The 26,332-nt window shown below is 32.2% G+C and overlaps 1 protein-coding gene across 3 annotated transcripts in view; it reads right to left on the bottom strand.

The window, feature by feature from the left end:
* Positions 1 to 26,332, bottom strand: part of LOC119640120 — a 41,974-nt gene that overhangs the window by 15,056 nt on the left and 586 nt on the right. For 2 of the 3 annotated variants that reach the window (XM_038037952.1, XM_038037953.1), the window contains exons 2-4: positions 26,142 to 26,194; positions 4,543 to 4,687; positions 3,034 to 3,132 (exon numbers count right to left, since the gene is read on the bottom strand). In XM_038037952.1, the coding sequence (XP_037893880.1) occupies positions 3,034 to 3,132; positions 4,543 to 4,687; positions 26,142 to 26,150 (253 nt within the window). In that variant the 5' untranslated portion in view covers positions 26,151 to 26,194. Of the gene's footprint in view, positions 1 to 2,560; positions 2,744 to 3,033; positions 3,133 to 4,542; positions 4,688 to 26,141; positions 26,195 to 26,332 lie in introns of those variants that run through there. The other variant, XM_038037954.1, reaches the window with a different exon arrangement.

A 26,332-nucleotide genomic window follows, 5' to 3' on the forward strand; every position in this document is an offset into this window, starting at 1 on the left:
GTGTAGAAATCAATGTTCGATTTATCTTGTTGGGGTGTAAAGGCATTAAAAACTCACGAATTTGACAAAAAAACTTCGTGATCACCGATCAAAAGCTAGAGAATTATTAGCTTAGGTGCCAGTGCGATTTTGATGGCAAAGCAGTGGAGAGATTAAGAGAAGGCGAAAGGGGCGACGAAAAGCGTAATCACAATCAAAAAAAAAAAAATAATAATATTAGGTTTTTTTCGACTGCTTGACACCCTCCACTTTCATCTTCCACTTTCGAAAGTGAAAATTATAATCTTAGTTACTTGGCCCTGATCGATTAGAGCTACTTTTGCGCAGATACTCTAATGTTGTCTTTTCGGTATGTGTGGAAATATTCATCATTGTATGTGTTGTAGAGAACGAGTGATGAGTAAAGTAAAATGTTTTTTGTTTTCGAAAGCAAAAGTGTTTCTCTTTATTCTTTACTGTAGGCGTGTCAAGGGTTTAAGCCATTTCTAATGTTTTAAATGTTTTTGTCGTCTTCTTCTTCGTGTTTAAAAGAGATGGTGAAGAAAGGCGATTAGGTGTAACTTCTATTATTCCCATTACTATTATAGCCGAACAAATAACATTTATTCAAAAAGAAAAAAAAGCATTGAAGCACAAACAGAGTAATATAAATAAATATTATAAATAAATAAAAAATGTGAATAATTAAATTAAAAATAAACACACACACGTAGATATTGTGATTTAGCTAATTAATACAAAATAAAAAAAAAACAAAATTCCAAACAAAAAGAAAAATTAAAACAAAAGCAAAATAAAACGAAAATTAAAAATATTTTCTTTTCCAATTTTGTTCAAGTTTTTATTGTTAATAATTATCACTATTAATTTTTATTTTAATTTTTATTGTACAACAAAATAAAGATAAGAAAAAAAAGAAAAATTTCTAATTAAAAATCTATTTAAAAAATACAAAAAAAAAAACACATTCATAAATAGAAATTAAAAAATAATTTCGTGTAAAATAAAAAATTTCCTAGAATTGCATTTTGCAATGTTTAAAAAAAAAAAGAAATTAAAAGTAAAAAATGAAATTAAAAATAAAAAATGAAATTAAAAATAAAAAGCAGTTTCCCCTTGAAACGAATCTTCGATACGCAAGCAATTATCCTGAATAGCTTCTTATTTCGGAATATTGAAAATTGTGCTTCTACCCGAACACTCGACTAACCGCGAAACAATATCTCTTTATCTGTCAATAAAGTAACCGGAATTGTACATTTAACAAAAAAACCGTGATCGGTGTTGGCAACAGCAAAATTTAACTTTTGAACTTGCGTATAATCAAAACTGCTGCTGTATCCAGCGGAGAGAAAATATGGGCTAACATATACTATATCTCCATTATATATATTAAGACTGTTGCTTGTCAAGAGTAATTACTTCGATGGAATAAAGGAACAATTTCGGAATACGTAGCAAGCTATTTTATGTTCATTTCTTCCGATAAGAAAGATGTATTTTTGAAAATTCCCGGTACTTTTTCACCAACGCTATATATTGAAATTTTTAAAAGAGCGCCAGCTACGATCCTTTTCACACTTGAGTAGGTGAGTAGTAATTAAGTTTCCGGTAACTTCAAGGGTTGGAATGGATGGACGGAAGGACGGACGTAGACTTAATTATAGCTAAAATTACTTTGTCTCCTTCCTCTAAGGTGCATGGGCATGTGAGAGACTTTTTGGCACGTGCCTATGGAATTAAAAATTTCATTTCCGTTCCATGGTCCATGACGTGTATAATGAAATCATACGTAAAGTGCATTAGCTAGGCACTATTTGATGATTTATTATGCTAAGCCGATTTATGCTTTACATAAGCTGTTATTTATTTTCTTAGGTGCAAAATACATGTTCAGCTACAAAGATAATTAAAGATAAAGTGGTAGCGATCAAACATTTATTATTAGTATTGCAGCTACTATTTAGTACTATTACAGTTTGCGATCATTCAAATTAAGCATTCGATATTCATCTCTTTCTTGTTTTTTTCTTGCTTTGTGCTAATGGTGATTGAGGTGAGTGCATTATGTCGGTGTGTTTGCTTAGTTATCTCATCATTTATTCAACAACATCATTATATGCATGTACCAGCAACTACTAAACCATTACGTTAATAAAAAGTAATTTTTTTTATTTATTTGTTTATTTATTTATTTATATTTTTTTTTTTTTGTATTTTATTTGTTAAACTTTACGTGTTTTTAGCGCTTTTAATTATTATAACGTTTAACTTTGTTTGCGATTGTTTTGGCTTAAAATGTTATGAACATGAGCATGAGTTTTTAAATGGTACTTAGCGCGCTCTCTTTTCAGTTATTGCAAAAGAAAAAAAAAGCAAAACTTATTTTTTAATTTTTACAAAAAAAAAAGAAGAAATATCCATTTAGCTTGGAATAAAAAAAAAAAAGAAAAAAAAAACTCTTATATTAAAAATCAATAAATACACATTTATTGGTGCATTCATCATCCGTTATATATTGTATATATTGTATGGCGAGTCAGTATATCTAAAGGTGTGTGCGTGTGTGTGTGTCTGGGTGGGTGGGTGGGTGTACGTGCATTTCATATATAAATATCTAACTACAGGTGTTAACGCATGCATGTATTTGTTGGGTCGAGGGATGTTTGCGAGAGCAGTGTTTGATTGTGTTGTGTGTTGTGTGTGGAACCAGCAATCTCTGGTGTTTAACCTCTTCCTCCATCTAAGATAAAAATATATATAGATATATGAAATAAATTTTAATATTTTCTAGAGATTTTTGACAAAAATCATATATACATATATATGCATATATATATATAAGCATAAAAAACAATAACGACATTAAAATAAAATTTAAGATTAACAAATTAAAGCTTTGTTTGTTTCATATTCACTGAGTTTAGTTACAATGTAATTAATTATATTATGCTACGAACACTACTTGTGCTTAAAAAAAAAGTTTCTTTTTTTTTTCTTAATATTAAAAATAAATAAATTAATGTGATTTACTTTGTTGGGGCGGTACAAAACCGAAACCGGAAGCACCAACAATAACACCGCTGGATTCTTCAATCGCATCCGGAGGTGAGGGTGGAAATACGACGGGACCTTAAAAGAAAAACAGAGAAAATAAGTAAATAAAGTCACAACCAATTTTCCTTAGAAGAACATGTTTATTAGAAAATCTGGATAAGCTAATCCTTATGACTTCAAAACTTTGCACTTTAAAGAAATGTTGTAAGTTAACGTCCGGCGTTGCTGAAAAAAAACAAACTCAAGGCATTGCAGCCCATCTATAGAAGCCGTTGATCTTCTCTCTCTTCTTCTCTCTTAAGTCTTTTCATGCAAATGGTTAGTTAACAATAGCTAGATGTTAAATAAACCCTAAAGTTGGAACTTGGAACATCAGCCACTCCACGCGAAATGTACTTGGAATTGTTAAGAAAAAGAGAAAATTTCTTAATTAAATATTAGTCGCCTTCGAATGACGATTCCTTCGTACGCAATGCGGTCCGAACAATTCCTGCTTCTTTCATGTATCTTTCTACAGGTGGCAACGCTCATAGTAATCTTTAAGAAATTCAAGAGCCCAAGAATTGACAAATTCTAATATTCTGTGTAAAACAAGTTTCCTCGCATACAATATATATATGGCATCCAGCCGCTTGCACGAATTCTCTTTTAGGTCTTCAGGTGATTCAAAACGCTTTTCCCGAGGTAATACAAGTTATTACCTCGGAGAAGCTCAAATGGATCTATTTTATGCGAACAGCATGCTTCTTTGATAGAAAACAATTAATTTCTTCTGAAAATAAGTCTTTGAGACTTATACCAAGCCAGCTATTATTGATTTGCTGAAAACAGAGGATTCGCTAGAGAGCGCAAACCGGAAGCACATTCCTTACCATCTTTTTTATTTGTTGAAAATGTTAGCTACTTTACCAGCGGCACGAAGAAGCGATATATATGTCACCGGCGATTCGCTAGAGAGCCCGCGAGGGCAACATATTTCGTAACATCTGCTTGCTCCGAGTCGATATTTAGAATGATTTGCTTTTGTCTTAACCAGCTAAGGGTGTGGACTTCTTTAGCGATGTGCTCGTCAACCGCAGCGAGTGCGTAATATAACCTTATTTTGGCAAATACGCGTTCATGGTGGTAACATTTTATGAGTAAATCCAACAAGACGGATCATGACTTATATACTCGTCATACAAAGTGAACTCGTTAAACTAGTCCTACTACCAAACGAATTGCTACCGTAACCCATCCTCGAATAATACGTCCTATGATGCGCACACTATAGACATCAGTTACGTTTCAGTTTCCTTTTCAATTTTTAAGGAACTATGGGCGGATCACACAAGAGAATTGCATAGTTTTATCTGCAGATCTCAATTCAAAGCAAATGTATTTAGTTTCAATTTCTAAAATCAGTTACATGCGATAGTGAGCAATGACAAAATGGACTGATAGACGGACTAAGTCTTATCAAGAATATATCGACGAGATATTTACCTCTATTTTGGCGAGGATCTCTTATACTATTTGCTGCGGGGAAATCTATTGAATTATAATTAAATTGTCTAGATGGCCCATGACCGAAATAACGTTGACCTGCAACCAAAGCTAGTGAAGCGATAACAGCAAAAATGGTGATTAGCTGAAATGATAACATAAATAAAACCCAAATAATTAGAGTAAATTAATTAATCTTAAGATATATAAGTATAAGTATGAATTATTAAACGGCACAAAAGTCGAAGTCAAAAACATATTTTCAAACATAAATAATGTCAATAATTATCCTTACAAGCAAAAACAACAAAGCAATGACTGCTCGTGGCTTTAATGGCATTAAAAAATACTTCCGTTATACGTTAAATATGTAATAACCTTGAAAAAAATCCCAAAATTAACTTTCTCAAAATTATAGATACATTCACGGGGCAATCGCTGATAACAATAACAAAACTTTGCAATTATTATGATTTAACCCCATTTAGTGCGCGAGCATGAAAATCATAATATTTCAGCAGCTTTGATGGAACAAGTTTTTCATTTTTTTCATTTTTTTTTTTTATTGTTGGTGTGTAGTAAGTAATAAGAAAATAAGGAAAACACTTTGGTTAATAAAATTGTAAATAAAGAGTTTTTTTTTTTTCTTATTGCTTTCATTGACTGTGTGTTAACGATTAATAATAATAATAATGAATAATGAAAACCGAAATGCAGTAAAGTATTTGAAGTTAATCAGAAAAAACAAAAAACCATGAATAACATGGTCAGTGCAGTACATTCACTTTTATTGTTGTTGTTGTTGGTGTTGCTACTGCTGCTGTTGCAAGTTGGTGTATTTGGGGTGTTGCCCCAAAAACTGCCAAACAATATGATTAATTTTGTTTAGTGTCTTTTAGATACGTATAGCATAAAGAATGTAAAAAAAAAACTTCCTGGTTTTTTATATAAAAAAAAGAAAACAAAACCATTCGGAATCGAATATTTTTCATATCAATTACTCGGTCAGTTGGTAAAATTAATTTTTATGCTAATACATTGTAATTGAAATTGAATTGAAATTTTTGCTTAACTTGTTATACCATAGGTGCGAGTTAACAATGCGTCTTAATCTGCCTACGCTTTTTTTGAAGAAAATTCAACCAAATTCAGGAGAGTCTCCTATAAAGATGTATAAATGTGTAGGTAGGTAAGTCATTTGCAATTCTACACGTAGAGGTAGTCAATTTACCTTTTAATATAAAATCTACGAAAATCATATCTGCAGGCAAATTCTTGAAAACTCTTCTAATCGCAAGGCTTCAGTAGGCTCGTATTTTACTTCGAGGGCTGCCTTATAGACGAGTAGATAAGAGGCACCACTACCAAGTCAATGCTCGCGAGTTCCAAATCTCAGTGCGGTTTGACCAAGTCGGTCGTCGCTACAGTGAGTGCCCAGTAGGCAAAGGCGTACCACACATCCTCTAGGCCTCGGCCCTTTTTTGTCTCTTTCTTTTTCACTACTTCCTTCTAACTTATAACCGTGTCACACTAATAAGGGATATCTCCTGAATGGTAGGTCATATTAAAAAGAAAAAAAATGGATGTTGCCAGATGTAAAAATAAATCCATTTTAAATAGCAAGCGCTTTACCCTCTACCAAACAATGTTATCAATATTGATATAAATAAGTCTTTGTCGGTTGTTCTCTTCTAGTGCTTAGAAACCGTCAAGTATATTGAAGTCAACCAAATTGCCAAAAACATTTTTTAAATTTTTAAATAAGAAAGGGGTTATCCTTCACCAGACCGCACTGCATTAATATGGACTTAATACTATTATGTTACTTAATGACATGATTGTTGCTATTTCATTATGAAGAATGTCATTAGTTATGGTTTTGGATAAACTGAATTTAATTTCACTTTATCATGTCTCCATCGCGTTTGCCAGCATAAGTAATTAGTTTAGTTTTGAAATATAAAAGAAACATTTTTGGCAGTTACGAATACTTTTTTATAGCCATCATTAGAAGTACATAAACTTTATTAAACACTTCATAAAACCTAAGACGTCGGCTTCAGGAATATCTTTGGAGCTGGAGTAAAAATATGCATCAAGTATTTGTATAAAATACAGAAATTCTTGAATAGCAAGAAATAGTCAAGGAATCGACGAAGCGTTCTCGCTTCTCTTATCTACCAATCAGTATTAAGGCCTAGACATGTTGTCATCATCCTTTCAAGGCTCAATATCTTAATCGATCTATTAGTGCATTAGTGAATATCTAAAAATCAGAGACCTTTGCCAACATGTGGATTGTGGGTTTGTATACATATATGTATATATTATATATATATATATATATACAAATGAATTTTTTATACGTTTAAACATGTTTTTAAAGACATCATGTAAACTGAATTTCTAAATATTTCGGAAAATAATGAAAGCGGTTAATTACTTTCGGATGCTCACTGTTTTGTGAGGGGCAGGATTTAAGAGGCGATTTGAAAATACTTTTCTTAAATACCATCTAAATCTAACAAACTCTTTACGCGCTCATAGACTAGCTGTATGGACTTAATTAAGGCATTTCAAAAATAAACATAGCAATGCAAGATTACGTTACAATCGGTTACGTGTCGTTAAGCACACTTTTCATAGGCACATGTAAGACGACATATTCACACGTGAGCAATTTTACCTTAAGATACTAACAATTAAATATTCGTTGTCATGGAAAAGGTTTCGTTGCCTCGCATTGTTGACATGGGATAAAGATCAAAAGATTCGTTTAATCTGATGATAATTCGTTTGATTGCGCATATTTTTATTTATCTTTCTGCTTCATCTGCCGTTCCGTACATATATATTATATACATATGCAGTATTGTGTACTGAATTCTTTAGGAAAGCGTATTTATTTAGTAATTTGTTAACAATTTTTTTTACAACAAATTTCAAATATAACAACACTTCTTGTTTTCCTCTTAAGGAATTTAAAGTTAAAAGCAGAGAATGTTTCAATTGATTGGTTTGATATTTGACAACCCTATAAAATATAGACCCATAGCAACAACATTTATATAAGTTCACCATCAACTATATAATATAATAGTCTAGCGCTCAGACACACTTGACTTTATGGCTTTAATCTTTAATAATGCGACAGACAAAGCAAACAAAACCGAAAACTCTCAATAACACTTTAATTTCAGACGGAGGCTAATAGTAAACTATGGAGATACATACAGACAACATCAACAACAATAACAACAAATGATTATCAACGTCATCAGCAGTAAATAAAAGGAAGTCAAAGAAAATAATAAAGCAATTGAATGAAAAATGAGCAAAATAACTATAGACGCACACAGCTGTAGCTACGTACATTGGCGCATATTTCGAACTAAAAAAAAAAAAGAAGAAAAGAAAACATATACACACATAGAGACATACATATATACATACAGTTGACTGTAAGTTTCTGCAAAAATTATCGCTAGTAGCGTGTAGTTGGTACACAAAATAACAAAAATGCTGTCATCAAGAGGACTTAACGCAAACACATATGGATTTATTAATGAACACATGAAGGCACTTTCATGTGTTCATGAGTGTGCGCGTGTATGTGCTTTTATTAAATTCGCCATGTGTACAGCATAAGTTTGGTTTATACATGAGAAGTTTTATGCCTTCAAAAGTAATTGCTTTTAAAAAAAGCTGACGATTTGTTTTTCGGTTATTTTCTTTTTCTTTGCTGGAAAAATAAACGTGAGTTAAACAGTCATTCGCTTTGAAGCGGCAAACTGCACAAAGCAAAAGGAAACTGCTGCTAATACAATTTACCAAAGCGTGCAACGTCTATAAAAAGTTATCTGCATTTGTCTATAAATAAGTCTTGTTATACACACCGCTATGGTATGTTAACTTTGTCAAATCTTAGTTAGTAACGCATAGACACGGCAGCCGACATATCTAAATAATTGAAATATTCTTTCCATTTGGCTGTGCGTTAAAACATTCGTCCATAAGAAGAGTGTCTAAAATGAAAAATACACTTTCAAACACTACCAACTTACTCTTACAAGACTTAGTGCAAAATAATTTACGTCTAAGCTAAATTGGCCCTTACTGGCCAATGGCGAGTTCGGTTTTCATTTAAAATGAACAGTTTTGAAATCAATCCGTACGTACCTGATTGCAACAGCCATAACGGTTAAAATCTAAAAGATAAACACTTACTGCGATTGGCCAGAATACCAGAAGCAAAAAGCAGTTGAAAAAGTAAACGAAAAAAAAATGTAGTAAATTATATGCGGACTATTCAAGTAATCACGCCGCCTTTCCAGTAAATGACAAAGAGGGGAAGGGGGCGGGGATAAGCTTGGCCAGAATGAATCGCTTCTATGAATAGGTACCTATTTTAATTAATCTCCGTAGCGTAATGTGAGGATCTTTCCATCGATGGATCAAGTCAGACCTCTACTACCACGAAACTATTGTTAGTAAGGCAAGTGAAAGATTTCAAGATATTAGGACAGCTACACCGAATGAGTAACTACACATATTATTTCCACGGTATCCCTGACTTCAAATCGAACCCAAAAAAAAAAAATACTCCAGAAAAACTAAGACAGATTGTTTTGATTAGTGATGTACTACGCTACCAGTTCAGTAGCATAGAAGTAAGTTTCGCAAAATAATATTCATTAAAAAGCTATAATAAAATTGCAATGGTGAGTATTAAAAGATATGGCCTAACCCGACCACAATTTTTCTTTCACAACTTTTTTTATTTAAATATGTTAAGCTCAGTGGCAATCTTTATTGTACAGGCATAAAACGCATCGCTCAATAAGTTCGTAAAAATAAGAAGCAGATGTAGGACAACTGTTGACGAATTCATTATAAATCCAGATTTTTCAGTTGTTTTACGAAAACTTATTGTCGGAATATTGCAAAATTTTGTTTAAAGGTCGTCCTTATCACACAAGAATCAAACAATGGATTCGTCAATCGTGGCAATATCTATTTATCATCCTACGAACTTATTGAGCGTATGTATCTTCCACAAATAAAAGAAACTAACTTTCAAGCTCTAACTAAAGCCGCAAAAAATCATTTAACGGTTTATTTTAATTTAAAAATCTTTTATTTCCTATTCAAGTGTAAATAACAATAGAGCACAGCACGCAAGCACAAGCATACATACAATAAGAAGTATCGCCATAAATGGAATTCAATGGAAATTTCTTAATTATTTTGCATAATATATAATAACAATGATATGATTTATTAACCAATAATTTTCTAATCAAACTACGAAAAATCAAAATTTGCTCGAAACCCACTATTAAAAAGTTCATCATACAGTAGCTTAATATGAATGCTTCTATGCATATATATATATATATATATATATATGTATTTAAGTATAGTAAGCTAAATATTACTTTGAACGCGTACACACATCGTATTAAGTGCGGAGTACATGAATTATGAGAATGAAAATGTTATAAATCATATTTCATTGTTGTTACCAATTGTGAATACAATCAATGGAGATAATGTGAATGAAATCTTTTTACACCTATCAAATTAGGCCCGCGTTGAAATGCATTTCCCGGATAAGCGTTGCGGTGCGCGTTGATTTGATGAAAAATTAAACATTTTGCAAGGGCGTCATGCGGCAAATTTTTACGTTATGCTACGGTGCAGATATGCGGTTATTGTAAGCAAGATTAACCGATTTTTAGACTGTTTGAGGCGTCTTGTGCTATATACGAATATTTGATGCGTAAGTGTGAGAAATGCCCTTTCGTTGAGGGCATAAATTTGTAAAAATGTAACGAGAAATTCTAGATTTTATCAATCGCAAGGTTTAAAAGGCCACCGTTAATACAATTATCGAAATGAATCCGACGTATGTATCAAGATGAGAGCAGAGCCACTGTATCCAATTCGAAGATAATAATACAGCGATGCTCATGAATAAATAAATAATGGATTATAGGCAATAAACCTGTTGAAGGATGAATGACAAAATGACGAAATTTGTGACTTGAGCTAGTAGTCACAAGAATCAATTTTTGGACTGGAAAACCGAAATAGAAAAAGCTTCAGTTTAATAAGTAATAATAGAGTAATCAGTAATGTTTATTTTGGCAGTAGTAAAATTTATCAGTTAGACTTGGTCGCGTGGAACCATGGTGAGCTATGGCTAAAAGATGGTGATGTAGGCAGAAAATTTAACAGCGAAGTTGAAAGATAAAAGTAAATAAGCTTGCGATGTATTTACAAAAGAGTAGTCAGGGAGTAGTGCTCACGTCTTTAGAAGTAAAGAATAGTAAAATCACCGATATGCTGGAGACTAAAATCTTAATCGGTAGTTACGTATCTTACCAAGCTAAAAGATAATAGCGTAGCCAGAAGCATGAGTGTTCCGATTAAAAAATAAACAAAAGAAGCTGTAGTAACAACACAGGAGTCAATGGTGTTTACTTCGGCAATAGTGAAATCCATGGCTGGCTTGTTGTAGAAAACCATACTGTAGCCAGAGTAGGTTGAACTTATGAATTTGGAGTAGTAAACCAACTTGTAGCCTAGTAAGTGATGAAAGAATAGTCAATAGAGCGTACTTTTTTACTAGTAAACATTAGCAAAACCGACGATATGCTAAAGAGTAAGGGCTTAGGTAGTGGCATCTATATAGTAATGTAGAAAATATAGTAATGTAACCTGAAAAATTAACTTCTGATTTGAACAGAAAAAGTAAAGCTAATAAGTACCAACAGAGTAGTCAATAGTGCTTAGTTTGGTAACAGTAAAACCCACGACTGGTTAATTAATAAGTATATATAAGGCGGTAGCACAATGTTCTGTTGACTTGAAAAACATTAGTGCAAACAGAAGAAGAATGAGTTTCGAATTGCAAACTAATAAGTAACAGCAGAGCAATCAGTAGTGTCTACTACATGACACTAGTAACCAGTCATAAAATCCACGACCAGTTAAATAACAAAAGTGTAGGTGGCAGTACGGCTTTTATTGGTTTATAAAATAGTTTAAGTGAATTGAGAGATAGCAATAAACTCTTTAACTACATGAAACAGTTGAGTAAGAAAAACTGCTGGGACCAAGTTCAGTCCAGTTCCAAGAGAAAGCATCTTTAAATTTTACAAATACATCAAGAAAATATTACAGAAATACGTTGTTGTGGCTGCAATGTCTCTGAGCTTTCTGCAATAGTTCCGTAAGAATTTCAAGCTGTGAGTAAAGCAATCCCATGCTGGCAACTAGTGACAGTGTAGGCAGAAAAATGCACTTCCATAATATAGAAGATACTAGTAAATCAATTTGTAAGGTTGGCAGTGTAATTACGTAATCAAGCTTAAGCGGTATTGTTATTAAGAAATGCAGAAGGAAATTGTTCACAACACTCTCCCACTAACCACAAGAAAATTAAATAAATTTCCACTATTTGCAGAATGCGAATCCTGTTCGACACTGTTTAGTGTCGATGATGTGAAAACAGTTTAGTTAGTCCTCACTCTGACCGTCTTTTAACAGCCAAATTTGTCAAGCACTGCAAAATGAGATTCAAAATTTCAGATTGATTTCGGTAATAACTGAAGAGCTACATCACTTCTAGATTAATAAACTGACATAAGTAATATGCAAGCAATGTATTTCGCTTGAAAATCTTCATAATTAGGTTAGCACCTGATAATGTTATGACTTTTTAACTGTGATGGCTTCCTCAAATGACAAGCATATCTCGGTATAATATGTTTTAGATAATAATTATTTGTGCAAAAAAATTCTCTATAAATATGTTTGCACGTTTTGCTGATTATAAAAGATATTTCAAAAATAAATAAATTATTTTCAACACATTTGTATTTATGTGGAAACAATAATAGATATCTGCTTACTGGTAACAAGGTGTTGCTAGCAAATTAAAATTAATAGTGATAATTACATATATATTTTTATTTGCTATAGTAAAACGCACATACACACATGTAACCATGCGCCTGTGCTTATCAAACATATAAATGAAAGAATATATATATATATATATATAATAAACGAATAAATCGTAAACTGTAAAAGTTAACGAATATAAAAGCATTTTATAACAAAAATTCAATTTAAATAAACAAGCAAGCGTCTAAAGCCATGACTATTAACATACATATATATATAGAAATGTAAATGTAAATTTATAAAAAATAAATGAGAAAAAATTTTTATAGTTATAATAAATCGAAAATTTGTAATCAAAATATATGTAAATGTGAATTGAAATATATATATATATATATATATATTTATATACATACACATATGTACATGTGCACGATGAAAAGCGAATATGTAGCATGTGTAGGCATATGGTACATAAAAAGAGCATGAAACAACATGTGGGCTGATTGGCGTTAGTCTTATTTTTTATTTTCTTTTCTCTCTTGCAGTGGAGATGATGATAGTTTTGTGTTTTTGCCTTTAGCTTTAGAAAGACTTAAACTAAAAACTCGTGTTTAAGCTGAAACGAATCTCTTCGAGTGTATTTCAATTCATATAAAAATGCGTCCAAGAGCACTCAAGCAGCAGGCTACCAGTAAGTGGTCAGTTTGGTAAAACATTTTTTTGTCTTTTAATGCCCACCGCAGGGAGTATATTAGATTTGTCATATGTATGTAGCGCTTGAAAATAGGCATTGGTGACCTCTCAAGCGAAAGAGAAAAATAATCAACACAGTCACATTCATTTGTAAGTATGCCTGTTCGTCCATCTGTCTGTCCCTAGCAATTTCAAATATTTATCCAGAATATGACCGTAAAATATTATTTCTTTTCTTTTTTATAAGATTCGATTTAAATATTCGCTAAAGCGGCCGATAAGTCCGTTCACAATTTGCCGAAATCTGTAACTTAACTGTTTTTCCTTTAATAAGTTCTCCGGTGTATTATTCGATGGGCTAAAATATATTACCACTCGTTTGTTCCATGATGTTGCAATTGGGGTAAATTATTATTTCGGTCAGGCTTGCGAAGCAGCTGTGGGACCTTATAAATTTTAGTCTTGAAAAGGGTGAATAGAGGGATTAAGTAAATCATTTCAACAACTCATCAAATCAAATGCTTAGGCGGTCCCTTGCAATTTAGATATCAGGGGACAGAGTCCGCAGCAACATGCTCTAAAATATCATCATTTCAGTCATTACAGTCATTTAAGCAGGTATTTGAAACTGAGTAAGATTAGATCTCATGCATTTTTTAGGTTATGTTTCTCTTATTCAAACGATCACCTTATATAGGTAAATTTGATTCAGTTATTTATGCATCGGCATATGTTTATGCAATAAAATTCTACTATACACTACAGGATCGCTATTATTTAAGATAAATAATATTCTTGTTTATTGTTTCAAGTGCTGTTAGAATAGTCTACGGGAAATATATTCTTTCTTGAATTTATTCTTCCAAATTTAGGTATATACGCAAATCAGAGTCTTTCAACAAGAGGTGTCAATTCCAAGTCAAACGTTATAGCGACGACGTTTCACACAATCTTCCAATGCATAAATTTAACTAGCGACGGCGCTAGATAAGATATGTTTTTACGAGATAAGATAGGATAGGATAGCATGGGATCGGACATATTCTATACAAATGTATATAAGAGTCAGATAGACTATACGTAGCTAGGACATGTGTCAACAGTATGAGATATGGTAAGATAGGTTGGAATAGAATGCGTATGTGTATATAGAATAGGATAGGCTATACTTAGATAGGATATGTGTAAGCAGGATGGGATCTAGTAAGATATAGATAGGATGGAATGTGTACATAGAGTGCGTTCCAAGCAACCATTTGCATCATATTCGAGTTTTTTCTAAGCTGCCAACACACCTACGGATGGCAGATTTCACACCCTGGACTATATTTTTTACAAAACGATAAAACGAGGATATTTAGTAACGAGTATTAAAAGATTCGGTTTAAGCTAAATACAATTTCTTTCTTTTTTTTACTCATTTTTCTTTTTTTTAGTAACATAACCTAAGCCTCTAAGATAAAGACATACAAACATGTTATTGTTCAGCCCCCAAAAATGTTTTAAATAAAAAGCTCCCTATATATCTATATATATATAGATATGTATTCCTTGTATATGAGACATGCAATACAGTAGTGGCCTAAATGTCTTAACGCAAAGATATGAAACTATTTTTAAATTTAGTTTTCTACTTATTTTTTCCTTTGTGCTTATGCTCACATTAGTGAATGAGTGAATGACTAGTGCTAGCAGTGAGTAACCAAAAACCGTCCGTTATAGGCATTAATTTCTTAAAGAAAATGTACAAATATGTTGGTTTATGTTTAGATATAAGATAAAAAAGAACATCATAAACAATTTCCAAAGAAAAATGAAAATTGCTTAAAACAATAAAAAGTAGAAAACAAAAAACTTACTTCAATTACACTGATTGATTACAAATCTGTTTTTCTTTATTACCCGCATTTGCCATTTAAAAGCTTTTTGCTTCGGTTAATTTACTTGTCATTTTCAATTTTATAAATAATTTATTTGGGAAAAAAAATAAAAAATTTAAAAAAATGAGAAAAGAAAGAAAATTTTATTTATTTATTTATTTATTTATTTCGATATATCTCAGACGGTTTTCTGTTGTTCAAAAAAAAAAAAAACAAAAGTGTTAGGTCTCCCCTTATAAATTTATATTAATTAATCGTTTTGATATGGTAATTTATATGTATGTACAATATTGTCGTTGTTATCATTGTGTGTACATACTATAGCTATTTGCAATATACGGATTAATAAATTTTAAATTGTTTGTAAAAAGTGAATGGAATATTAACAAAGGAATGGTCTGCTAATTGTAAGCGCGTATGTAAGCGAAAGAAACGAAATATTAGAAAAGAGAAGGAACGTTTTCAAAAATACATAAAAATTTTTAATTTTCTTTTTTTTTTTCTTTATTTTTATCATTTAATTTTACAATTTTTATTATTATAAACGACGACAGCAAAGTAATAATAATATTGATACTCACACTGATAAGCTATAGAACACTTAACGTTTTACATGTCTTGTGATATTGAAACCCTTTCTCTTTATTAAACAGTCAAATCCGTTGCTATGATGTGTATATGTACACACGCAAGAATAAAATAAATTAACCCTTAATGTTGACAAAGTGACAATTCAATCGGCATTTAGCTTGTTTTACGCGACTCTCTGCTCTGAGTCTCTATGACACAGTAAAATTTCTCATACAGCCTTGATTAGGCCGGATGTTGAAATTGATTTAAAGCTACTATGCATTTGTTCCTCTGCGAAATTTAGCTATCTTCTTACTCATCCTATACCCTAAGTGTTCTTGTGCATGTTATGCTTCGACTTTGTGGTCTGGATAGGCAAGCCTTAGCTAATAAACAGTGTCCCTCTGCATACTATTTATATGCGTATGCAAGGAGCTGCTTGCGTTTAAATAGCACCTAATCTTCTCGCTACTCTGTTCTTTTTCTTTTGAAAGAATTTAGTTTCTTTAAGCAGGCATGGTATACCATACTTGACTATGCAGACAGTTGCCTACGCTTATAGAACGTATTACGATTCCAATGCTCTAATAGAACTTATAACCTCGTTAGACACGAAAGCAGCTCATGGTCTTAGTTAGAACAAAAGATGCTTACTCCTACTCAGAACTGCTGCTCATGCTTACAAATCGTTTCCCGCTTGCACCTGCTTGAACATCATATGCCCCAAGGGAAAAAAAAATTAACAAAAGTCTGCCCGATTAGCTGAGAGTGCGGGGAAACTTCACTAACAATTCAATGGTCGTGGCTTCAAATCTCAAGCGCAATGGGGTTTTCCAAAAAAGCCGACAGCCTTGAATGGCCTTAAGGCTTAGCATAGTCTTAGCATTTATTTCTCTGACCAAGTTACATTATAAAGCCAATAATAAAAAAAATAAATGTTAAAAAGAAATCAATAAACAATTTAGAAAAAAGTCGACATATACTTCAAATTTTTCGAAGCATTAACATAATATTTATTGAAGTAATCAAAAAAGGAAGACAGACAACATAAAACAGTAGCTCTTTCTGCTACTGCTTAAATTGCCGTTGTCGTCATCATTTCAAGAAAATCAAAAATCGAATAAGTCATACAACGATTAAAATATCATTTTAATAAGAAAACAAAGAAAAAAAATATTCAATGAACAACAATAACAACAAATAATTAATGTTAATTAAACTGGAATATTATTAAAGCGAAAAAGAAAAAAAAAACGCCCACCTATTGTCATAACAATGAAAACACTCCTTGTCGCTAAACGGTTGTTCGTCAAAGACTTGTATCGCATTACATCTGAGCAGCATCGCCGAACGATGCTAGCAGCAGTAATGCAGTAAAGACTTTGAAAAATTTTTTACCATTTTTTCATCAGTTTTTCTCTTTTTTTTTTTCTCTTTGTGATTTTCTCAAGCAAAACGACAAGAACATGGCAACAACTTGACGCAAGTATTGTGACTCTGTCAACGACTGCGCCATAAATTACAAATTTTTTTTCACTATTTTTGTATATTTAACTGTAAAAAAAAGAAAAAAAATTAACAAAAATCTGCATGTACATATGTATGTTTACACATACGCTGTACATATATGCACATGCAGTGCACACATAAAATGTTTAAAATATTTTTTTAATTATTTCAATGCTTACGAAATGCGAGACTGTTAGGATATAGAAAAAAATAAAAAAAAAAACTTTTATGTTTAGTAAAAGTATTGTTTGATTGTGTCTTGTTTAACAACTGCTATCTTCATCGTCAGGTCACTATTTCGTATGTGTGTCTGTGTGTGTGTGTGTGTGTGTGTGTAACTGTGAACTTTCAAGAGAGCATTAAGTACCTTACGTCTAGGAATATATGCATATTTGTAAACCAAGCGATGTGTGTAAATTTTAGAGTTTTCCATTGATAGCTTCATCTCTCTTAGTTCTTATACCGACTGGCCACTTGTGATGTCAAGGTATTTATTGAGATTGTGTGGATGTGTGCAGCACTCAGAAAAGCTTGAGTGAGATCTACCTTTTATTGCATCGGTCGCTTCAAAAAGCTATTCTAAACTGGTCTGTCTGTCTGTCTGTCCATCTGTGTTCAACCTACAGGTCGAAATTTTAGAAATACTGTATGACATACAGTAAACACGGAATTATAGGCAGATTAACAAAAAGAAAAAAATAATAATAATAACGAAGAAATGCACTCATAAAGTATAAAAAAATTTGTGACAGTTATTATCGAAGGTCATCGCCTCGTTTTCTGGCACATAGTCTACCTTACGGCTTATAGAATGTCACCATAAACTCCTACATCAAATTTTATAATAGAACGGAATTTAATGGAACATTCTAGTAACATGATCCAGTTGATTTAGTTGCAGTAAGTGCTCAGCTACGCCGAGACAGATCAACAATTGCTCTTTAATGTACAAATGTCATCGCGAATTTCAATAAAAAACATGTTAAATAAAAATAAAAAGAATTCTTAAAAAGATAGTTTTTTTTTTTATTATAAGAATTTTCGCGACTGACGGGTTTATACATTAACACAAGTTTAAAGCATAACAGGGTGGGAATTGCTTGCTAATGGCTTAAGATTTTCCAGTGAACAAAATGCAGTAAGAGATGTAAATGAATTGATTGTTCAACTTTTGAATCCATTTATCTGAGAATTCAAGAATTGTGGTAACAATGTATAATGCGATGTTATAATCAACCACATGCGCTAAGGCATAAACAAACGTGGCTACACAAAGTGGATCAAAATCTTATCTTATGCTGATTGCATATTATTTGCTAGTGATGCTACAAGGTAGCATTTATTCACTAGTTCTTATTATTACAAACAATAAGGAATAATTATTGTACTCTTATTAGCCGATAGATAAATGTATGCATGTCTTTGCTCTCCTAGACATTAACGATCGTTATTAAGACACTTACATGTGTTTGCGAATAAATCTAATCTAAAAAATAGTGCATAGTTTTAATATATTATGTATTATGATAAAATTGATTTATTGGGCGTTTTTATAACAATTAAGGTCAAATAGTTTCCTTGAGTAACATGTTGAATCGGAATACTTATTGCAAAGAGATTAATAAATATTGAGTCACCAGACCTAAAGAAAAAAGAAGAAAAAAAAAACACGCGCATAATATCGCTGCATTACTACGTATATATATACCTATATATATATTTGTTCTATGTACGTATGTTTGTATCGGTAAGTATTGACTGCCACAAATTAGTCTAACAACTGACCTTAGCTATGATTTCAATTTCGTAATCAGGCAAGTGCCAACTGGTCGAGAGCATAGCAATAACGACTATGCACTACTACCACTACTATTACTACTGCATCGACTACTACTACTACTACTACTACTACTACTACTACTACTACTACTATTCTGTTTTGTATTTACTTTAAAGTCGGTCAATCCGTCTGTCTTTACATATAGAATTCTCCATTGGTCTATCTGTTTGTTTAGTTTGATTTTATTACATACACACATAAATAATACCCACCCACTCTCCTTAGTCTGCTCTAGTGCATGCTGATTAAACATGAATAAATTTAAAATAAATCTATTGGTTTATGGGTTCCATTTAATAGTTACTTTTAACAAATATGATATATGCATGCAGACCATTGACGTAAACAGATCATTAAAACTCATAGTGACACATATACATTTCTATTTATTTTTGAATGAAAAAAATATATGCAAATGCATTGCAAAAAATAACTTTTAGTATTTTTTAATTTGAATGAAAAAAAAAAAAAATTATATTATTTTTTAATTTTGCCGGCTTATGATGTGGAAAACAAAAGCAATTTTTCACTTATGTATGTTTGTATATATATAAACCTACACACCATTTCGCTTAGTCCAGCTGTTCATATAATGATCTTTCATCGCAATGCGGTATATGGGGAGTGTTTCGATCCGAACCATTTACAATAGCGTTCGGCAGACATACGAGCGGTATAATGAAAGGTGAGTTTATCTCACGTCCTTAAAGTCCCTAACAGTTCTTACTCAAAAAAATGCATTAGCCATACAGTTTCGACCAACATACATAGCAAAATTATATTTGTTCAGCCCGAGTTGCAGAAGCATTTGCGGAAATGAAATGATTTTACTTTCTCAATCCCATCTTTATTTTAAAGCGCAACTGCCTGCTTTTTGAAGGTCATTTCTGATGCAATCGACTTTCCGTCGCCGTATGACCAGGAAGTCAATTTCCGGAATCTAAGTTTCGTGACTGTGGTGATTTGTACCGGGTTCAACTCGACAATTAGCAGATTGTTCCGCATTCGTCAATCATATTCGATCAAGATCCTTTGAACGTTGTCAAGTTTACTTTTCACTTACTCCTCAGACAGCAACTTTGTTTGGAACCTACTTTGGCCGCTTTTAATGTCAACAGAGGCCTTCCCTTGCAAGCTCCAATGCACCAAAATGCCAATAAGATGAATCCAGTTACTCGGAAAAGCCGTTCTTTAGTGCAAATTGTATACGTATGTACACGCATTTGTAATTTGAGCCATAGCGTATTTGGAGCTTAACTTTCCATAACTTATTACGCTCGGAAAACCGCCTGGATTCACTTTTTTCCTTGTTCTTTTGAGAGCTCTAAGGTCACCGATTCATTTCGATCCCACATAGAATTTTTGCGCATTCAACAATTTACGTATGGTAAGGTTAAGAATTAGTGGTGAAAGGATTGGGGGATCATGTTCGAAGTTCTTGTCGGTCGTTTTTTACTAACGCAGTAAAGGGAATGAGAAGTTCAGTAAGAGCAGATTGTCATATTGAAATAGCGACAATATTATAATCTGCCTTTATCCGTGTGTATTTTAACTTCAGTGATAAAAGTACCTAGAGAATGGCAATACCGGCCAATTGAACTTTCGATCAAGCGTGATTTGAGTGCGATAAGATCACCGCAATGCCATCGGTGAAATAAAAATCACACGAGATTAGTCAATGGGAAAACATGCATACATATGCATTGACAATACGAATTTACGGAATTGGGAATAATTGCGTAGCAATAAATTGAATTTAAGAATTATGCTAACATAATAAGAGGTATGTTACAGAAATGCTATGGCTCAGTGAATAAATTGCAAAAGTTTTGAGCATGTTTTAACTAAACTTCTATTCCCTGGGATTGTTAATGTAATTAAATTATCAACAACAGATAAGATCTTGAAATTTTGTCAACGAGTTAGATGTTACGGCACTTTAAAGCTTTTTCTAATGAAAATTAAATTATCGCATTAAAGAAAACTCTGTAAAAGTCCATATATATATATATCTCTATATATATAATAATCGAAGTAATATTCTTTACTTTTCTTAAAAATCGTTCTTCAATAGCAAAAATTTAATCGAAGTCATTGGGTAAACTTATGGAAAAAATGTAGAAAAAACAAGAAGAAAAACAACAATTTAAAAATAGCAACAACAAATCAATAAACCATATATAAATTTCCGGTTTCTTTATCACTTGTCTATTTACAATCTAAACACACAAGCGATTATGTAAACAAAAATAACTAACATACGCAATGCACACAACAATTAAAATAACAACAACGCACGAACTGGTCCCCTTTTTATTTTTTTTCATTTTTATTTTAAATAAAATAAACATAAAAACTGTAACAAGAAATAAATGTCAATTTTCAAGTTCACGGTGAAGGCTGTTTACTAACACGCATAAGAGTTGCAGATGAATAAGAAAAAAAAAAAGAGAAAAATCCAATAACAACAACAACAACGACAAATATAATAACACCAACAATTTGTCGTAAAAATGATTTAAGCATATAGAGACCGGTAGACAACTAATCTTTCGCGATGTATAACAAATAAGCCTACATGTCTACGTATGTATCTATTTATGTATTAATGTATGTATGTGCGTTGCAGTTTAGTGAAAAAAAAAGACAATTTGTACAAAAAACAAGTCGATAAATAACTTGAATTTTTCTATACATATATATATATATATATATAGTAAATGTGTGCGCAATAAGTGTTTCTTGTTAAACGTGTGCCTATGTGTACTGCGTGTACACAATACGACATCATAGATATACGTTTAGGATTATTGTTCGTTTATATCGTTTCTTGATTTTATTGAATTGAAAGAAAGATATCGAAATCTTGAAATGTGTCTGTTGAAGGCAGACCAAAGCGACCAAAACCAGCCAGCCACTGCCATCGCTGATAGCCGCAAGCACACCAAGCCAAGACAAGTGCGTGCCCATAAAGTCGTATCGTTGCACTAATGTCTATGGTATGCGTGACACGCAACACTAACATATTTACTTATATTTATTGTTTGTTTATATTTGAACGCAAGACTTGGGTATGTTGAAAATTTGAAGCTGTTCTCATAAAGTCTATTGCATTCGGACGGAACGTGTGTTGTTTTTTTTTTTCTATAGTCGAATGAATGAAATATAAAAGACTTTTATATTTATTAACCAAGAATGAAAATTTCCTACCAAAAGTGTGAGTCAGAAATATTTTAACATTTATTTCCCTTTGATTGGAAGCAGATTTTTTAATATCCGAACTAACTTTTCTGTGAGAAAATTTACAATCGAAAATCGAAGTAAGATTAAGTACGGAAATGGGTGGAAGACTTGAGCAAGACAAACTAGGAAGACGCGAAAGCATAATAAAAAAGTAACATCCGTAATATCTTGCTGTTTGCAATCCACATTTGCTTAAACATTTGCTTAAGCCACATCATTGCGAAATCACTGAGGATTGATTCGATTGTGTTTGTAGCTAGGTTTCTTGCTTGGGAGTTTTTCAGTGGCTTGTTGCAAAATAAAATACTTGAGGAAAAGGATGCTTCTAAGGTACTCAAATGTGAAGCCGCAGAATTTTTAAAACAATACACAGTGTTCTAGGATGAAACTGAGGCATGCTTGAAAATGCATATAAGGTAAGCACATGAGTATGGTAGGAAGATGGAGCTAAGATGGTGAAAGGAAACCCGTGGAGATTTAAAGTAAGTTTTATGTTGGATTTGAGGATTTAAGAAATGAAATTATGATGTCTAAGAAGACTGAGACATTGCTCCGATTTAGGATAACAACGTGGTGTGTTATTTTGTCAATTTGTTTTCTTCTCTTTAAGGTAAGTGAGCAGTGTTTTAAATTCGCATTGACGCGGTTAAGGTTGAAATTATGAAATTTAAGCTTTAAGCGGAGTCACTAAAAGGTGGGCGCGTGCTTCTCGAGCGGAAAAACGCTGAAGTATGAAGTGTAAGGGCTTGAGGATAAAGTTGCAGGACTTTAGGATAAGTAGGTAGTGTTTTAGAGAAAGTTTAGATCTTTAGATCCAGGAAAACAAAGTTCAGTTACTGAACATGAATTTGAGATGAGTTTTAACGTAAAGGTCCGACGTTTATGGGATCAGTTGTTCTTCTTTAAGAGTCAAACTATGGTGCTCGCGGGCATCTATATGCATGTAGGGTTTGAAAACAAAGTTGTTAAGGGTGAAGCTGCGATGATTGACGATGAAACTGAATGAAATGTTGAAGGTATTGAATCCGGATGATTAGCTTGAGAATAGAGCGGATACTTTTAAAGAAAAACTTGTGTGTGACATGTTTAAATACAAAGATAACCATTGCACTTTAACTTTGCATAATTAAAAAATAAATTGCACTACGTATGTGATTTCAAATTTAAATCGAAAAATTAAACACGATTTCAGTAATTTTAACAAGCACTTTTTTTTTCTTAATTAATTGGTTTTCTTCTGACTTTTGTGGGAATTTATTATTCTAACGATTAATTGCCTTTAGAAATTTATATAAATTGTTTCAACGAAACGAAAACGAAAAAAAACTGTAACACTCTGCCCGGTAGCTAGTGACTAACGTACAAGTTTAATGATGTGTCAAAACTTATCTAAATCTTTACATTTAATAATATCTTTTTTCTTCACCTCTATAAACTTACAACTCGGTGTTGCAGTTGATTTTGTAGATTTGAACGCTTCATAAGTTTAAGCATCCAACGTTCAACAAGCGCTAAAATTCAACTGGCAAACTAACCATGTGCGTAAGATTTTTGAAAATCTACTGGTTTTAGTATAACACGTACTGGCGTTATATTTATTATGTGCTTGCGAATATGTGCAAATAAATGTTATGAATTTTTTTTTTATTTTTGCATTAGCATTTTGCATAGATTATTAATTGCCTGACTTTTTATAACTTAATCGTTAGATTGTTGTGAGCTGAGTTTTATTTTTATATGTTTTCATTTATTTATTTATTTAGCTTTTTTTTTTTTGTCGTTTTTGCTTTAGTTTATGAATTTATTATTCACGGTTTGAGCGTCTGTCCGTTTCATTCAAGCATACATTTTCTGCACATTTGTGTGAAAATTTAAATTAACATTCAGTTTATTACTGCGCGAACAATGATAATTTGCTTTTAGGAAATATTTATATGCATTTCGATTTTCTCTAATCTTATTATTATTGTAAATAAAATTAATGGATGCGGGCGGTAACATTGTTGTTGCTTTTTTTTTTTATATGACTAAACATTCAGGGGTTATGTTCGTTATTCGTGTAACACGGAGACGATCAGCGAGAGAGTGATGAGTGAAAAAAAAATAGTCGATTGGGTGACTGCAGCATAGTGTACAAAAGCAAAGTGCTCACTATATCTACAACCAAACTAAATTCTAATACACTTGCACACTGATTTGGCGATTCTTACTTACTCAACTACTCGTGTCTACGTAACATTCCAAAAGGACCAAATGTTAGGTTATAAATTGTTTGTCTGTCTGTCTGTCCGCGCACATGCTTCGGCAGGGACACTCTCAACCCTTTAAAACATTTGCCAGGGTATCGATAAGAATAATCAAGGATGTCGGTATTAAACAGACCGAAGATGATTGATTCCTCAGCTATTCTAACCAATTTGAGAATGAGTTTTTAAAAATAATTTTAAATCAGATAAAATAAAATAAGGCGATAAACCGTGTATTTACAAAACACTTATATGTGCTCCGCTTGCCAACTACACCGCACTCTACATTACTTCCACCGTTCGCATCACAATTCCTGGGTTCGTACCCATTACACTGACAGCTCTAAGATGAGAGAAAAGTTGGTCTTCCCCTCTAATATTAGCTAACATTAGATACAAATAGCATAACGAAAATTTTCAAAATATCGGCAGCGGCTTAAAAAAGTTCTTATAAAATTTTTTGCTTTTTTTCTAATTCTTGCTATAGGATGCTCTCTACTTAGCTAGCAAATGCTTAAGAAATCCATAAATAAACTAAAATATAACTTGTGTAGTGCGTACATCTTTGATTTCAAATTTATTTAAAAATCTATCTAGCATAACGGTTCTGCTGGCACTACAAAAACGAAACCCATAGATTAATAATTTATCCAGTGTAAAATACAAGAAAAGCAATAAAATAAAAAGTGCAAAAGCTTCCTACGCTTTGTATAAAATCTTCCTCACGCACACAACGACTGTAGGAAATTCTTCAAATTTTTGGTTGATATAAGCGTCTCAAAGGTGGAGGATCGTAATCCCTTTTTGCACCAAACTTTTATTTTTAGTTTTTATTTTCTATTTGGTCCTTTTTTCGTTTGGTATCTTTGGGAATTTCCAACAATTGTAAAAATGTTTGCGTTGGGCATACCTTTTGCCAATATCTACATAATTTTTGGGCATTCTTTGTGAGTTTGACAGCATCTACAGTAAATAACATGATTGAAATTCCAAAAAGAAGAGATCAAAAGGGGCAGCTAGCTGGACGAGAGGGCAAAATTGGCTTAAAGTCTTACATTGACCAAGAATATGTATCTACGCAATATTTATACCATGGACGAACGGACAGGCTGCCAAAATAGTGAACAAATGAACATATGCTTCATTGACTTGATATTTTACATTGATTAGCGCGATATGAGCCTAAAATTATAGAGTTCCAAATCTTCATTTTTGTGCATAGACTAAGAGACGGACGACTAGGCATAGTGACTTGTCTTGGTCTCGTTTACACCAGCTTAATATTGTATATCTCCTAAGCTTATTCTCAGGTTATTACAAACCACAGACACACACATACACACACACGCAAAGCAGAAACCTATCAAAATACCATCTTTCCTTCTTTTTTTGGCGGTGGGAGCAATAACAACAAAGAAAAAATATAATTTAAAAAAAAAAAACTTACGTCAAAGAAGTCTCGAGCAGATGCGCATGATTATATGAATATTACTCATGCATTACGCTTGCAAAACAAAAGACTTAGACAACAAACTTGATTTAATAAGGTTGTTACAAAAATGACATATCTACTACAGTTAGCAATAAAAAGTATTACAAAAAACTTTAAACTGAATTATAATTTAACAAAAAAAAAAAATAATAGATGAATAAATAAATAAAAGCAAATAACTTTGATTCAATTCCAAACGAAAAACTTACCAATTTCATGGCGAAGCGTGTATGGATTGTGCGATAATTATTTGGGTATAAATCTAATAAAACAAAAAAAAAAAAAAACTTGATTTAATATGCAATAAACACAATTAGCACTTTTTGAACGAAAAAAAATTTATGGGTTTATATAAACAATATATATATATATATATATATATATATATATATATGTATAT

The sequence above is a fragment of the Glossina fuscipes genome, unplaced genomic scaffold (genome assembly GCF_014805625.2).
Source record: "Glossina fuscipes isolate IAEA_lab_2018 unplaced genomic scaffold, Yale_Gfus_2 115, whole genome shotgun sequence".
Classification (NCBI taxonomy): Eukaryota; Metazoa; Arthropoda; class Insecta; order Diptera; family Glossinidae; genus Glossina; species Glossina fuscipes.